At 58.2% G+C, this 15,837-nt stretch overlaps 2 protein-coding genes across 2 annotated transcripts; both read left to right on the top strand.

The window, feature by feature from the left end:
• Positions 1 to 2,577: 2,577 nt before the first annotated feature.
• Positions 2,578 to 6,185, top strand: IBSP (integrin binding sialoprotein). Its single transcript, XM_075709748.1, has 7 exons — positions 2,578 to 2,631; positions 2,712 to 2,762; positions 2,891 to 2,962; positions 3,139 to 3,195; positions 5,171 to 5,272; positions 5,595 to 5,808; positions 5,848 to 6,185. The coding sequence occupies exons 1-7, from the start codon at positions 2,578 to 2,580 to the stop codon at positions 6,183 to 6,185; spliced, it is 888 nt and encodes a 295-aa protein (XP_075565863.1).
• A 3,138-nt stretch (positions 6,186 to 9,323) lies between these two features.
• MEPE (matrix extracellular phosphoglycoprotein) lies at positions 9,324 to 14,405 on the top strand. The gene is made up of 5 exons (XM_075709789.1): positions 9,324 to 9,401; positions 11,005 to 11,058; positions 11,785 to 11,877; positions 11,988 to 13,608; positions 14,050 to 14,405. The coding sequence occupies exons 1-5, from the start codon at positions 9,342 to 9,344 to the stop codon at positions 14,403 to 14,405; spliced, it is 2,184 nt and encodes a 727-aa protein (XP_075565904.1). The 5' UTR covers positions 9,324 to 9,341.
• Positions 14,406 to 15,837: the final 1,432 nt, after the last annotated feature.

The following is a 15,837-nucleotide window of genomic DNA, read 5'->3' as shown; positions in this document are numbered from 1 at the left end:
TGCATGGCAGGCACGTGGCCCAGCTCGCTGCAAGGGCTGCCGGACCCCCGGGGGGCTGCAAGGGACCTCTCCCTCCCCAAAAGCATGCGATGTGCATGGTGTTACATCAGCAGTTAGCAACTCCCCACGATGTACCTGTTGATGTGGTGATGAGGAGGAGGACAAAATAACAACAAAAGAAACCCGCTTTGTCTTTCTGGTCCTAACCTGGGAATTTGGTTAACTGGAAATCCTTTGCTTGCCAATCAAATTCAGACTCAAGCTGGGCTCCCCTGGATGTGGGTGAGGCTTTCAGCAAGCGCAGCCCCCAGTTTTGAGCAGAAACATGAGCGTTCAGGTCTTCCGCTGCAAAGTGGATTTTTCCGCCCTAAATAACCATAGTTTTACCACTGGCTAACCTGCACATCATCGACCTGCTTGAAGTCACGCATTTTCCAGCCCTGCCGTTCCTTCTCTGAGGGTTGTAGGGCTGAAAGCATCAGGCAGAATTTGCAGTTCTCCTTGCCACCATGGAAAGCAAAGCTGCATTTGGTGAGGAGTCATTCCCCTGAGCTGCTGCAGCCCGGACTCATGCAGGAGCAGCAAGGGGCCTTTGCTGACAAGTGCAAGAAAAATCTGGGAAGGAGGGAGCAGAGGTGCACTGGAGACCTGGGCAGCTGAAATCCCATCAGGAAATGCTGAATATAGGGAAAGGAGAAAGGATGTCCCTGCAGAGGTGGGTGCAGGGGGGCAGCCGCAGCACTTGCACGCCCCATCTCCCGCCATCAGGCGCAGGGCAGGAGGGGTGGGCTCCGACCACCGACCGTATCCTGCCACCAAGGTCCCCACTGAGCTTTGGGTGGCCATGAGGGTGGGATTTTTGCTTTTTTTTTTTTTTGCCCCAGGCAGTCATTCTGCTTTGCTGGTGACATGTACAGAGCTGCCAGATTTCAGCTGGGGAATACCTGATTTTGGAGAGCGGAGGGCTGAGCTGGCCCTTGCATGGGTCTGTGTGGTTCGGGGGGCATGAGAAACGAAGCAGTCGTGTTTTGTAGCATCACTGTGGCAGAAATGGCTCTCAAAGGGGGATTGGTGACACCTGTATCCAAGTCGCCTTTCCTTTCCCTGCCCTTGCCAAGGCCCATTTCACCTCTGCCTGGAGAGGGACTTGTTTGGATTTAGCCTTTTTTTGTCTAACAACTATGCCCAATTGACTGTGGAGCCGGGCCTTTGTGGTTGGTCTTTTTTGTCTTCTTGAAAAAACAGTGACAGAATTTCCCAAAAAGGGAGGTAGACACCCCCCGAGAACAGATTTCCCAATATTTATTTTAATTTAAACCAGAGTGTTATTATACCCTCTGGCCTCCCAGCCATTCCTCTAAGGCCAGACCCTCAATTAAGCGGCGTGGTGCAAACCTCCCCGGGTTTGGCAGTGGTGCGGGGTGCTATGTTTGTGAACCAAATCTGCCAGCACTGAAGTTTGGGGGTTTTCTGGCGCACACTGGCAGGCTGGCGTCACTCCGGGCAGGGCGGTGACTGACTCGGGGGGGGGGGGGGCAAAAATAGACCTTATATCCCGGCGGGGCAGCGGGAGGAGGAAATCTGTGCCGGCCGACTCCGTGGGTAGCCATCGGTGCTGTGGCGGGGTAAGCTTGCTGCTGCTTTTCCCAGCTGGTTGTGCATTACCGTCTGCTTTTTGGGGTGGGCTCAGCTTGCTGGCAGGGCTGGATGCTCCTTTCAGCCCCTTCCTGGGTCTGTGGCTTCATGAAGCACTTGGGTGGAGGGCATGAGTATCCAGAGCCTTGCTGCATGGCCAGGGAAGCCAGCTTGTGGCTAGTTGTTTTCTAGCGTGAGTTAAATGAAGATGGGGAAACTTCAAGTGCAGATAAATATAACAACTCCTCCCAAACCCCAGCACAGCTAATGGTGGGTTTAGCTGGAGGAAGGGTAGGAAAAAGGAAGGTTAGTGGGCCTGGCTGAGCCTGGGGGGATGCTGGGAGCATCCCTCCCTAGGAGGAGGCTGGGGCGCTGCGGGAAGGGTCGGGTGTGCTCCTTGCTGGGGCTGGGATGGAGGAGGGCAGGCCGGGTTTTGGTGCTTAGGGGATGCAGCTCGGACCTGCCCTGAGCCAAGCCTCCTCCCCAGATACGCCTAAGGGGGGCTTCTTGCATTGGTGCCTTGCCACTGTTATTTTTGTCAATGGCAGACTATAGAAGCCGATTATATTCATTTATTTGTTTGCTTACTTATTTTTCCTTAATGAGGTTAAACTCTCTGTGGTGTAATTCCTGGGGGCGTTGCTCCCTGGGCAGAGCCCCGCGCAGGTTGCAGGGCTGTGGGAGGGTGGCCACAGTGGGCAGCGCTCCCGCCGGCTGCTCCTGTTGCATCCGCTCGCTCGCAGGCAACGGGGAAGCGGGAGCGAGTAGTCCTGCTCAGGGAAAGCAATGCGTGACCCCATCGAGAGGTGGCTGGAGATCAGCCTTTCTTCTCCCCGCTCACCCACGTGGACACAAACACCTGTATGGTTTGGAGTAGTGACAGTGCTTTCTAGCTGAAAAGCAAGCCCGCGATGTGTTTCGCTGTTCCTAGAGAAAGCAGCCATGAGGACTGCCCTGGTCTTCGCCTGCCTGGTGGGGATGGCGTGCGCCTTCTCGGTGAGTGCCGGGCAGTGGGGGGACCCCCCGGCCTCACCGGGGCTGGTGTGGGGCACGTGCCAACCCAGCCTTTCCCCCAGGTCAAGAGCTGGCTGCGGCGAGCCAAGTCGGACGACTCGGAAGAAAATGCGGTAGGGTCCCCCCCCAACCCCATGCGCCCAACCCCACGTGGCGCTGGCCTTGAGGATGAGGATGTTTCGGTCACTCCTGTACCCAAGCCCCCAGACTGATGGGATTTACCCCCTTCTTCTCCTGGTAGGTGTTCAAGAACAGGCACCGGTATTACCTGTACAGATACGCCTACGTGCATCCCCCGCAGCGACAGTACCAGGTGGGTGCTTCGGAGGGGTTGCCGATGCTTTGCTGCCCACCACGCGGAGATATTGGCCCAAATGAGATGGGGGCATGGTCTGCCACTGGCCTGCAGGGCTGGGCTGAGGCTGTTGCCCTCGTGACACCAATGGAGACCCGCCAGCCTGGCTATGGCTTGGTTTTCCCTCTCCTTAGGGCAGTGACTCATCAGAGGAAGAGGGGGACGGCTCGGAGGAGGAGGAGGAAGGGAGGGTGAGTACAGCAAACCAGAAGTCTGCAAAACAAATATGGGAATTTGGGAACTTTCTTTGGTTTTGTAGTCTCTGCTCATCAGCATTTGTGGCTGCTGACCGCCCACAGCCTTGCACTCTGGATGCGACTGGATTTTCTACTCTGGGCTTTATTTTATTATTTTTTTGTTTTTTTTTTTCTTTTTCTTCTTTTTTTAAAGAGGATGGGTGGGGGATGCACCAAACAACCCTGAGACAAACTTTCCGGGTTTCCGTTTTCAGTGGCACAGAAAAGAACAGGACAGCCCAAAGGGCAGAAGCAGGGAGGCTCACCTGCAAGGCAAAAGGCACTGTTAGGGACTCCTCTTACCTTCCCCTTTCAGGGTCTGTTGCCCCCATAGTGCTGATAAAATTGCTACGGAAAATACAGTTATGCTCTGATGCGTGCATGTGGAGGGACACAAACTGCTGCTATATTGGGAAATACACATTTGTACCAGCCCAGCCAGTAACGCTGCTCCTGTCTCCTGGGTCAATATGAGCTTGGGCACCATTGCATTTGCGAGAGTCACCCAGGTCCAAAATTAAATGCCAGGGATTACAAAGGTCTCTTGTGCCTCACCAGGCTGCAAATGCTCAAAAATAATCCAGTGGTCTCAGGCACACAGGTGCACTGAGACAGGGGTCTGGCATGCTTGGAAACCTATGCATTGGGTCTAATCGCATCTTCTTTTTTTTTTTTTTTTAATTATTTGAATGCTAATTTCAGGGGTCTTTTTAATAAGAGTGTAAGCCTGGACATCTGGTCTTAAAAACCCCTTTGGAGGCCTGGCTGGGGCTGGGGTGCAGCACAGGGTGGCCCCTATCCCCCAGGTGCCTCTGCCAGCCCCAGTACCTCCCTGCAATTTGCCCCTTTCTGCCTGTTGCTCTCCCCTACCACTGCGATCACTAGGGGTAACTTTGAGTAGTGGGATGGGACAGCCAAAGGGGGAATTTCATTCCCGAGGAAGAAATTAAGTGATATAAGGGTACCAGAGCAGTGGCTGTTTCCAGGCAGGGATGCTGCGTGCCTTCATGACAGGGGGTGGTCAGCAAGATAAATCGTGATGAAAGGCCCCAAGGTCTTTCATATATAAATATGTGAGAGCATGGTTATATCGGCTGCTAGATTGGGGGCATCGCTCCCATCAGCACAGCCAGCTGCACCAGGCAATTTGGTTGCTCCTCCAGTGGAGAGGAAAACAGCCTGGGTTTTCTCTGGCATCAGATGCACCCATATTTTAAATGTCTGAGCTGGCTCAAAACGCCAGGGTGAGTGTCCTTGGTCTTGGCGCATGAACAGCGGGGATTACCCAGGGCAGGGATGGCAGTGACCCTGCGTCTTGCCCGCCATGGCTGGGTTCATTTGCCAGTGGCAAGGTGCTCCTCCTCCCAGACTGGGGACAGGGTGAGCTGCCCCACCAGTTCCTCAGTGGTTGCTCTGGGTTCTGCTTGCATTTTGGTTATGCATTGCCATTTTTAGCAGCGCAGACTGCCCTGCACCCCGCTGAGAGACCCGCTCTGCTGCATGGTCTCTGAGGCCAAGCAGTGCTGATGGTTTATTGCTGGTGGGGTTCAGGCTCACGCCTGGCTTTGAGCCGTCATGCTCTCGCCAGATATCCACACCTGGTGTGTACTGTGCCTGTGGCTTGCTTTGTTTGTTGGAAACTGGGAGAGGTAACTTCAAAAGCAAATCTTTAGATGCTTTTTAAAGCAAAATGTGTAGCTAGAATGTGAACACCTGACCCCAGCCACCGCCACTTAATTGCATGGCTCAGGCTGCCCTGCTGCATGCTGCTTCTCAATTTCAGCCTGGGTTGAGACCCGAGGGAAATCAGGAAACTTGGAGCAGCACCCAAACGCTGCACGGGGATGCTGCATGTCCTCCTTGCTGCTGGGAGGGCTGTGCTCTGCCCCCACTGCTGACCGCCTGCCCCATCCTCTCCCTGTCCCTGCAGGAGCCATCCCATGCTGGCACCGCGGCAGCTGGCCACCCTGCCGGAGCAGCCCCCGGGGACTGCCAGGGCGGGCTGGGAGGAGACGTCGCATCCCCCCAGCAGGTGTGGTTTGGGGGGCTGGAGGGGAGCACCTGTTGGGGGGGGGTATGTTCACTGCATGCTCACTTGCACCCATGAGATGCCCTGCACCCTGTTTCTGCTTGGGGGGTCTGCTGCGCAAGATGTCCATGGCTGGACCAACCTTTGGGCATTAACCCAGCAAGAGGGTCAGAAGGGGCACCCCAAAAAGGAAGCCTTGCCATGCAAGGTGCGGGGGGGGGATGTTCAGCTGTGCCCATGCTTGCCCCATGCCACATGGCACCAAAAAGCTGCAACCTCCAACACCCAACTAATGCTATGTTATTTCCCCCCCTGCAAGGGCAAGGGCTGCCAAGGGCCTCTGAAGGGGGACCAGAACGGCGCTGCTGGCAAGGGGGGTGACTCTGAAAATGAAGACAGCGATGAGAATGAGGAGGAGGAGGAGGAAGAGGAGGAAGAAGAGGTAGAGGAGAATGAGAATGGCATCAACGGCACAAGCACCAACACCACCGAGGGGACAGATGGACTCCATGGCAATGGCACTGCAGTGGCTGAGGAGGGCAACGGCGCAGCCGAGGAGGAGGAGGAAGAGGAAGAAGAAGAAGAAGAGGAAGAGGAGGAGGAGGAGGAGGAGGAGGAGGAGGAGGAAACCGAAGCCACCACCATCGCCAGCACCACCGGCGAAGAGGGGCTGTCCCAGGCGACCACCACGGGAGATGGGGGACCCACGGACGCCACTACAGCTGGGGAGCAGTGGGAGTATGAGGTGACGGCCGGGGGCCACGGCCGGGGGGACGAGGGTACCACCGATGGCAGCTACGGGGAGCAGGATGAGTACACCCGTGGGGACAGCTACCGGGCCTACGAGGACGAGTACGGCTACTACAAGGGGCACGGCTACGACGTGTATGGCCAGGATTACTACTACAGCCAGTGAGCAGGTGGGGGGGTACAGCCCCAGTGCTGGCCCCTACTTGCCCCATCCCACTCAGGAACGTGCATCCGAAGGCTCACTGCAGCCGCTGCGTGCCACTGGCTTGTGGTGCTCACTGGCTCCGTCCCAGGCTTTTTTTTTTGTATCTCGCAAAGCGAAATGAAATAAAGCAACCGAACTGAGCTCATTGGTGACGAAGGGTTTGCTGCTGAATGACGAAGGGTTTGCTGCTGGGGTCAGCGGGGTGGCACGGTGCTTGGTGGGCTGAGGGGCTACAGGTGCTCATGCTGCTCAGGGTTATATCTCTTTATTCCAGCTCAGATGCACACAAAAGGAGGGAGAACCAGAAAGGCTAACTAGGAAAGCCTCTGTAGACTCCCCTCTGAAAAATGGAAGGGCATTTTTAGGGTCACTGCTGTGGGATTACTGCCACATCTTAGGTTGAGTTGACATGAATTTGCAATATGTGGGTGATGATAACTTTTACCACGTCTTCTACGCCTTGGTAGCATGCCTCCCATGGCCTGACCACACACCAAGCAATATTAATAAAGGTAAAGACATGAATTCCTCTTTCCATGCATCACTAGCTGTAGATGCATGCCCCTGTAATGAGTGCTTTGTTTCTGCATCCCTGCGCCAGGCATGTGGATCCCACCAAGGCTGGGCACCTCGGACATGTTTCAGACACCAGCACTGCGCCCAAAATGGTCCACGTCTCTCCCTGCCACACAACCTTGTCTCCAGGGCAAGGTAGGGCTGTCACAGTGACAGCGGTGCATCCACTTGCCTCCTGCACCAGGGATGTGGTCCCCAGGATCCCTGCCCAGAGTTACCTCCCAACAGGAGCATGGTCCCGGCCAACTGGGTATCAGCACCAGGGATGGGGAAGGACCAAATCTCACGGGGTTCCAGGCAGGTTCCCCCATTTAGGAAAAGCGATGGCCCTCATGCACAGGTTATAGCAGGTACTGCGCTGCCCTCGCACCCCTGGAAAGGAAACCTGTGTTCAGCTGCCGATATAGGTCCAACTGCAAAACGAGTTTCTGTTCTCGCAGCAGCAAGCTGCTGGCCACTGTACAAAACCACCTCCGTGCGCCAAAGCCAGGCTGCAGCTGCTGGGGTGGCAGGGGGTGCTGCCTGCAGGGTGGGCACCCCTGGGGCCAAATGCCTATGGCAGCACTGGGGAGCCCTGCACATGCTTGCAGCCAGCGGGACACGAGAGCCCCATCGTCTGCATCCCCAGGGGGTGCCCAAAGACGTCAGGATACCAGCACAGACAAAGGGCCTCGGCACTGCTGGGGGCTGGTCCTGCTCCCATGGGGTGCCCAGCCCAGCCCCATGTGCGTCAGCCCCCCCAGGCACCCAGCCAAAGCTCTGCCTCCCCGAGCCTAAGGCGCACCGGCTAGCTGCTCCAGTACCTGTGGGGTAGCACCCAACTGTGGCTCTCTGGCTGGTGGGAAAGGGCAAGTTCCCTCCTGGATCCAAGATTTTCTCCCGCCTGAGGCTGGATGCTGATGTTTTAAGCAGTTCTGGCATTAATGTGGCAGTGGTGCCCGCTCCCAGGGTTTGGGTTGGGGCAGGGTGGCGGCTGGGGTGGGAGCTGTTGTCATCATCACCACAGTGAGGGGCTGAGCCAGGCTGGCCGCAGCAGGGGAACCCCACCTTGGCACATGCGTAGGTGACCAGCAATACCACTGAAGCTAGAGGGGGGTCAGGAGGAGAGTGCATACGTCATGCACATCCTCATAGCACCTTCCCACAGCAAAGGTGGGCTCGCAGAGACCTGTGCAAGCAGTGCATGAAAAAAATTCTTTTTTTTTTTTTTTTCTTTTTTTACCACTCTTCTAGTTTGCAATTCCACTGGGCTTAGCTCAGGGGGGTTGAGGGTGAAACCCAAAAAGCAAGTGTCAGAGGCTATGGTGTGGCGGCAGCTCTCAGCTTGGCCAGTGCTGCCCTGCGGTGCTGGTCGTGGCCGCAACCAGGCCGGGGTCAGTGTATTGCCCTTCCCTTTCTGCAGCCCTGCCAGCTTTCCCATGTCAGTCATGGTGAGCACGCTACGACCCGCTGCACCCCCTCTTATCAATAACCAGGCTGGATGTGTGCCACGCTAAGATCTGTGCTAATCATCGAGCAATTTCGCCTTCAGAACAGATATTTATAAACTGTGCTTTCTGTTTATCCAGCCAGGTGGAACATTTGATAGCTGTCTTCCACCACAAACACATTTTTAGCTGGAAATTACTCCCCCTGGTTATCTGCGGGCGCTGCCAGCCCTGACAAATGTCCCTGGAGAGGAGCTGATTGGCTCCGTGCGCCTGGGGCCAACTTTAAATTTCAGCAAAGTGGGCACAGCCTCCACGGTCTGCCGCTGGGACCTGCCTCCGACAACGAAAGGTAATCTTCTTACCTAGTTTGCCTGCCCTGTCTCTCCCTAGCCCTTTGGCTCTGCCCTCCCTGAGCGGGGCATCTCCTGCTTTCACCCTGGGCAAGCCGCGGTGGGGACAGAGAGATGGCCCGAGCCTTGGCTGTGCGCATCTCTGTGTCACGCTCTCTTGACCCTACATTGCTTTGTACTGCTGATCCTTGTGCATGAATTTCCTTCCGATGGTTTCTGTAGCAACGCTTGCATGGCTGAAAATAGTCTCTGGGCTGGACCTGCAAGCCCAGGCCAGGGTGGATGGGTGAAATGAGAATTATTAGCCAACAGAGCTGTTGTCTCCTGCCATTTATCGGTGCTGTTGAAAACAGCGTGCGAGTTTCTTAATTCAGACTTGCAACTGTATGGCTTAGCCTGCAGTGGTTTTGGTGGTCATTTATTGCAAATATCCACCCAAGCTGCTTTGACAGTTCACTTTAAGAAGATTTAACACCTGGTGTCAGAGCACGTTCTCGGTGCTGCTGGCCGTGCACGTGTCCTTTCCTCACTGCTCTATGCACATGGCGAGAGCATCGCCTTTGCTGCGAGGAGTGCAGAGAGGCAGAGCGATGCCAAGGGCTGCTGCAAAAGCTGGGTCACTTGGATAACCTTGCTGCCATGGGGCCTTTGGGACAGCAGGAGCTTTTGGGTTGCTGCTGACCAGGACTGTTGGGGACTGCAAGTCCCAGGAAGACAAACTCCGGCAACGCTCCTCTTTGTGCCCCCAGGAGCTGCCCAAGATGCAAACAGGTCTCGTGTGCCTGTGCCTGTGCCTGCTCAGCACGGCCCTCTCGACACCCGTGAGTATGGCTCTCCCCAGCTTCCCAGTGTGCCACCAAAAGCATGGGGTGTACCACCCAGTGCGCCCCGGCACGCTTTCAGCAGCAGGAAAACATGAGTTGTACTTGCATATAGCACCTCTGGGACTTGGGGGGGAGGGGGTGGGTGGGATGGGGGGGTGGGCGTGGTTGAGGTGCTGACACAGAGGTGAACCCAGCAGGAAAAATATATATTAGCACTGAGGTGCCTGAGCATGTCCCTTTAATTTAGGATATTGTGCAAGGGCCGGTCTGGGTCGCTGTAACTCTTCCCCTTGATTTGTGTGGATTTGGGATCTGCCCAGAGCTTTCGGTCTGGGAACAGCCTGAGCGGAGCCACAGGAAGGCAGGCGTGGGGAGGATGCTCTCCTTGTCCATGTGGGTAACAGGGGTCGGCGGGGTGCCTGCAATTATATTCTGGCTCTCCTAATGTGAAATTCGGACAGATATAACTGAAACAAAGGGCAAACTAAGGTAAATATAATAGCAGCCGTTTTTTCCCGCGTAACTGTTGCCCAACATACCTAAATACACAGCTAGAGTGAAAATCTGCTCCTAGCGAAGGCTTGCTTTTCTGGCACGGTAAGGAGGAGGGAAACCACGTCTTCCCTGAGGGCTGGGCCCTGGCCATGTGTCCTTTAGCTCCCAGGGCAAGCTTGCACAACTGGGTCTGTTGCAGGGCAGCACAGGGGAAGGCAATAAATCAGTGCCGATTTGCTTTTCAGATAGAAGAGAGCCAGTTAATACTCTGCTGTGTAGCCAGGGCTGTAATCCAGCCTTTGACATTGTTCACAAACAATGGAATAAGTCAGAAATATTTAATACTCTGGGGTGCATTTCTGCCCCTTTCAGCTGGGCTTGAGGTGCTTCAGTGGCTGATTTTGCTGAGACTGGAGGGGGCCCCCCTCCATGGGGCCCTCTCCCCTTCTGGCATGTGGGGAATGCCCTGAAATGGCTTGGTGGGGCTCACAGGATGCTCCCACCTCCAGGTCTCCCATCCCTGAGGGATGCACTGGCCAATACATCCCAAAAGATGCCCAGATAATCAGGGGAAGCCAGAAGCTTGCAAGCATGTACAGAAACCTGGCTGTGAGGGCACAGGCGTCCCTGCTCAGTTGCCCAGTAAACACTGGGAATCACCACCAGTTAACCAGCCCCAGGCTCCCATTGCATTCAGATCCCAGCTGTAAGTTGGAACATTGTGGTGTGAGCAGTGGTGCCATGTATTAAAACTGCTCTGCAATAAAAATACTCTGCATCAGGATCCAGTAAAAGTATATTTGCAGACCAACAATATCCTATTAAAAGTAGCGTGCAATGCAAGCATGTTGTAGCAGAATTTGCAATACTACTCAGGCCCTGGAAATGGGGTTTTGACCTTCCCTATTGCTAGCTTTAAGCTGGCACCCCAGGTAGTGCCTGGGAATTTACTGGCTTATCAACAGTTTTCCCACCCTTCCCTGGAAGCCGTGGTGTGCCTAGCATGCTGGGCAGGGTGGGCGGCTGGCAGCGGGCGTTGGCAGCTGCATGGATGCTGGGGCAGTGTTTGACACCTTGGCTCTCGCTTGTGTTTTCCTGCCCGCAGGTGCCGCCGCCACTGCCTGGGAGAGCTGCCGGGAACTGCGTGGGACAGCACCGGGTATGTTCCCCCCGCCCCATCCGGACCCTGTGGGGTGCCCTGCACCAGGGGCACAGGGAGAAAAAGCTGCTTTTGGAGGGAACCCCAGTGAGCCATGGAAAAAGAGACCCGTGGTCCCCTTGCATCCTGCATTTACAAAGAGCAGGGGAGGGGAAAGGTGTGATGTGCTCAGGCAAGGGAAGGGCTTCCCCCTGCGGCCGGCTGCTCCTCTGCCCCTGCCCAGCCCCAGAGCACAATTGTTTGGTGCACCCACAGGTGAGGTTGTAAAAGTCCCAGGCCCAGCTGCTATGGGTTTTTTTCAAGGTGTATCAGTGTAAAATGCATCAATAGCAAAAATCAGATGAGTAGTGTGGAAGCAAATGCCTGGTTTTGCCTACTGGAAGCCAGCTGTTGTCCTTCCAGCACTTTGGTCACCAACTGCCCATCACTCATATCTGATGGGACCAGGTTGTTTATTCAAGCCAGAAGCTACCTTGCAAAAAAAAAAAAAAAACCAAACCCACAGCTCCTGAAAGCAAGCAAAGGCAGAAAACGAGCCCAGGGAGAAACCAAACCCCGGAGCCCAGGAGGCACTGGTGGCCACGAGGTGGTGGGAGCTACTGCCTGTCCTGGGGCCCCAGTTGGTGCTGGTGGGACCCTGCTGCAGTGCCAGGCACAGCAAGGGAAGCTACTGCCGTTGCATTTAATAAGAAAAATGTGGGTTTTGGTTATTTTCTTCCCCACCAGATACTGCTGAAAGGCTGCAATGCCAAGCATGGATTCTACGTTTTCAAATATGTCTACTCGTTTTCAACGCGGAGGAACCAGACGCAGATAAAGGTGAGGAGGCGGCCAGGCGGCGTGGCAGGACCCCGGCTTGGCTGCAGTGCCCCATGCAGCTGGCGAGCGCCGGGGCTGGCCCTGACCTCTCCCTTGTGTGTACTGCGCAGAAGGAAGAGGCTGACGGCCAGAGCACCATCCCCAGTCAGCAGCTGGGCGAGGACGATGCCAGGAAGGGGCTGACAGAGGACGGGGCGGCCCCGGAGCGAGATGACAATGGCATCACCAGCACGATGGAGAACGGGACTGGCCTCAAGCCCAAAAACCACAGTGCCCCAGGCATTGGCGGGGATGCTCACAGTCCTCGCCCGGGCACTGGCCCACGAGCACGTGGTGGTGTCAGCATCGCAGGTCCCACCCCAGCCAGCTCGGAGGGCAGCGGCGACCTGGATTTGGTGGTTGAAGTCGACGATGGTGTTTCCATTCTCCCCGAGGGAGGACGCCCCAGCAAGGCCATGGCAGGGAACAGGTCTGGTGTCAGGAGTGAGGACAGGGACAATGGTGCCCCCAGGGAGGTTCCAGTGGAGGGGGCCATGACAGCCGGGAGGGAGAGGGCCCCTGCCACCAGAGGGGATGGTGATGAGGGCAGCGGTGGGGCCACCGTCCCTGGCCAAGGGCAGGAGGGCATCAAGCGGGGCAGAGGGAGAGGAGGTGCCGCTCTTGCCTCCGTCACTGAGAAGATGGAGGACGTCCAAGTTGGCACTGAAGGTATGGATGAATATGCTTACATCCCTGACTCGGGCAGCGTCACCGTCACCCGCGGGAAGGTGGGCAGCACAGCGAGGGCCACCAGCTTCACCCAGATCTCTCCAGACAAGGACGATGAGGTCAACATCTTCATTGGGAGGGCCAATATCCACGTGGGGGAGCAAGAAACCACCCAGGCTGGTGCTACTGTTGGCAGCAAGGACAACGGCATCCCCACTCCAGGAACCAGCAGCTCCCTGCCTGGGCTGGGCGTCACTGTGGCACACGATGGCGATGATGATGATGGCATCCCTGCTCTCAAGCAGCCTGAAGGACCGGCCACCACAGCCACCCCAAGCCATGGGGACAGGGTCACCAGCAGCCCTGGGGATGGCCGTCCCACAGGAGATGATGAGGATGGTGCCACCACCATTGGTGACCGAGGAGAACCAGTGGCCCCTGGCCCCTGGAGGGTCACCGGTGATGATGTTACCGTCCCCGTGGGGGCTGGCATCCGTGGGAACGGTGACGATGAGGTGAGAGGTGAGGGACAGAGGTTTGAGGGGAGGCCAGGCCACCTGGCTGTCACCACCCCCCACCATGGGGGTGACAAGGAGGCCGCTACCGCTGTCCCAGCCAGGGGTGCCAGCACCCACCTGGGCACCACCATGGCCTCCCCCGGGGTGAGCGACGGGGACTGCACCACGGCCCTGGGGATGGCCAGCAGCCACAAGGCAGGCGAGAGGAGCAGGGATGTGGGGCCAGCCACCCCCCAGCCCCGCGGGGAGGGACGGCCTGGGGCGGGCGTGAGGGTCCAGCCTGGGGGAGCGGGGCTGGACAAGCCACCCAGGATGGACAAAGCGCCGTCCCCACGCGGGAAAGCCGGCAGCCGGGCATCGAGCAGGGCCCAGGCGAGGGCTGGTGTCCACGGCGGTGACGCTGGGGCCAGGCTGCGCGCCACGGAAGCGCGGGGCAGCCTCCCTCCGCAGGCAGGGCGAGCCGGGGGCAGCGTGGCGGCGGGCAAAGGCCAGGAGCAGGGGCGAGGTGGCAAGGCCGGGGTGGTGGCAGCAGGGGCCGGGGTGGCAGCGGGCAAAGGCCAGGAGCAGGGGCGAGGCGGCAAGGCCGGGGTGGTGGCAGGGGGGGCCGGGATGGCGGTGGGCAAAGGCCAGGAGCAGGGGCGAGGCGGTGAGGCCGGGGTGCCGGCGGCGGGGGCTGGGGTGGCAGTGGGCAAAGGCCAGGAGCAGGGGCGAGGTGGTGAGGCCGGGGTGCCGGCGGCGGGGGCTGGGGTGGCAGTGGGCAAAGGCCAGGAGCAGGGGCGAGGTGGCGAGGCCGGGGTGGCGGCGGGCAAGGGCCAGGAGCAGCAGCGAGGTGGTGAGGCTGGGGTGGCAGCGGCGGGGGCCGGGGTGGCGGCGGGCAAGGGCCAGGAGCAGGGGCGAGGTGGCGAGGCTGGGGTGGCAGCGGGCAAGGGCCAGGAGCAGCAGCGAGGTGGCGAGGCTGGGGTGGCGGTGGCGGGGGCCGGGGTCGGCCGCCTCCCTGGGCACGATGGCAGGAGGCCGGGGGCCGGGGCGCCGGGGTCCTTCGCAGCAGTGGACCGCAGCAGGCAGGTGGACCAGGTGAAGCGCGCCGATGAGCTCCATGTCCGCGAACGGGCCTTTTACGCCCTCGGTGGGATGGGGGGCAGCCCCCGTGGCCCCTACGCCAGCCTCGGGAGTGCCGACAGCAGCCAGTCATCCGAGGGGGAGCCAGGCAGCCGCAGTGACAGCCGACAGATAGGACTGCGGCCCGCGGGGTGGGGAGCCCCGGGGCACCCCCACGGCCGCTGGAGCCGGGGGACCCTCTGAGGGGCTGCCGGTGTCCACCCCAGCGGGTTCCAGCGGTGGAGTTGGGGGGGTCCCACACATCATCCCCCCCAGCATCCCCGCTGTGGGCGCTGCTCTTGCCTGGGTGAGGGGTGCCCTGCACATTGCTGGGGGTCACGCAGTGCTTCGCAGCCCAGGAGCCAAAAATCACTGGTTCATGCAATCCTGCTGTTAATTTGAGGGGGGCTGCATCTGGCGCTGCGACAGCGATGTATGGGTTTGCTGTGCTAGACAGCCATGTAACAGCAATCATGCTACACGGCATAGGGTAGCATTGTTCATGCACTGATGCGAAGCAAGTAAATCACGGGTGGAAAAAGCCCCTGCCCTCGCAGTTTCACTTCCATCCTAATGGAGAAATAAAGGCATTTCTGTACCTAAGGCTCTCCTGACTTTGGTGTTGCAGTGGGACTTCAGGCAGCTGCTTTGCCAGGAGCAGTGTGCTGCAGGGGGGCTGCTCCCTGGGCATGGGGGGCGGTCCTGGCCCCAGTGCATCCCTGGCCCAGCCATCACCTCTGGGGGGCTGCAATTTGGCCAGCTGGCCCCACACATCCCTCCTTTGCAGTATCAAACCCCACCAGCTCCTGCCCAGGGCCACCTGCCTCCCCAAGCAGTTTGTCATTGCTGGGGAGCCCCACAGAGCATCTCCTCCCACAGTTCGTCCATATCCTGCAGCAAGAATTCCCCACCGTGCCCTCCAGCACACTGCTGGGGCGCTTGCTGGCCCCACCACCCTTCCAGCAGCACTATAACACCTCAGCCGTGTCGCCGCCATTCCCACTGCTGGCCCCTACACGTGAGCCAGACTGGGCTTCGGCACGCTGGAGCCGTGCCGTCGGTGGTGCACAAAGTTAATCACTGTTTATGTAATTGTAGGTTGCTTTTTCTGTCCGAGAAGCTGCTAAAACGGGTGCGCTTGGCAGCGTGCCGGAGCAAACGGCACTGTGGGAGCAGCATCGAGCCTCGTGGGGAGAGGTGCCGCCCTCAGCATGTGCGGGATGGGACTCCCCCCTGGCACTGCGCCCGTGCGGGGAGAGGGGGTGGGAGCAGCTACCATGGCAGCGATGTACCTGCAGCGATGTACCTGCAGAGTGCCTGCTCCCCTGCCCTCTGCACAGCCGCACGCAGGGAAGGGGCAGGTCCCATTTCGGGGCATAGACTTGGTTCTTGGGGATCGTGCATGGGTGACTGATGCTGGGACCACAAGGATAACACTGCATCTCTCACTGGTGCTATCAGTAGCACCAGCTGTCGGGGCTCTGTCTGTGCCCTCCAGCAGAAGAGATCAAAAATTGCATGTGCCCATGTCGTGGTTTAGCCCCAGCCAGCAACTCAGCACCACGCAGCTACTCGCTCACTCCCCCTACCCTGATGGGATGGGGGAAAGAATTGGAGGAGTAAGAGTGAGAAACAC

This window comes from Pelecanus crispus, chromosome 4, assembly GCF_030463565.1.
Source record: "Pelecanus crispus isolate bPelCri1 chromosome 4, bPelCri1.pri, whole genome shotgun sequence".
NCBI classification, from domain to species: Eukaryota; Metazoa; Chordata; class Aves; order Pelecaniformes; family Pelecanidae; genus Pelecanus; species Pelecanus crispus.
Note: the sequence above shows the minus strand (reverse complement) of the source record. Positions and strands in the feature narration are given on the sequence as shown.

What these genes read in the sequence shown, in the direction of transcription:
- MEPE (XM_075709789.1), top strand. Translation starts at nt 9,342, where the DNA reads ATGCAAACAGGTCTCGTGTGCCTGTGCCTGTGCCTGCTCAGCACGGCC. An exon ending in GCACGGCCCTCTCGACACCC is followed by an intron (nt 9,402 to 11,004) that starts GTGAGTATGGCT and finishes TCCTGCCCGCAG; the next exon opens with GTGCCGCCGCCACTGCCTGG. An exon ending in GGAACCAGACGCAGATAAAG is followed by an intron (nt 11,878 to 11,987) that starts GTGAGGAGGCGG and finishes TGTACTGCGCAG; the next exon opens with AAGGAAGAGGCTGACGGCCA.
- IBSP (XM_075709748.1), top strand. Translation starts at nt 2,578, where the DNA reads ATGAGGACTGCCCTGGTCTTCGCCTGCCTGGTGGGGATGGCGTGCGCC. An exon ending in GGATGGCGTGCGCCTTCTCG is followed by an intron (nt 2,632 to 2,711) that starts GTGAGTGCCGGG and finishes CCTTTCCCCCAG; the next exon opens with GTCAAGAGCTGGCTGCGGCG. An exon ending in AGGAGGAGGAGGAAGGGAGG is followed by an intron (nt 3,196 to 5,170) that starts GTGAGTACAGCA and finishes CTGTCCCTGCAG; the next exon opens with GAGCCATCCCATGCTGGCAC.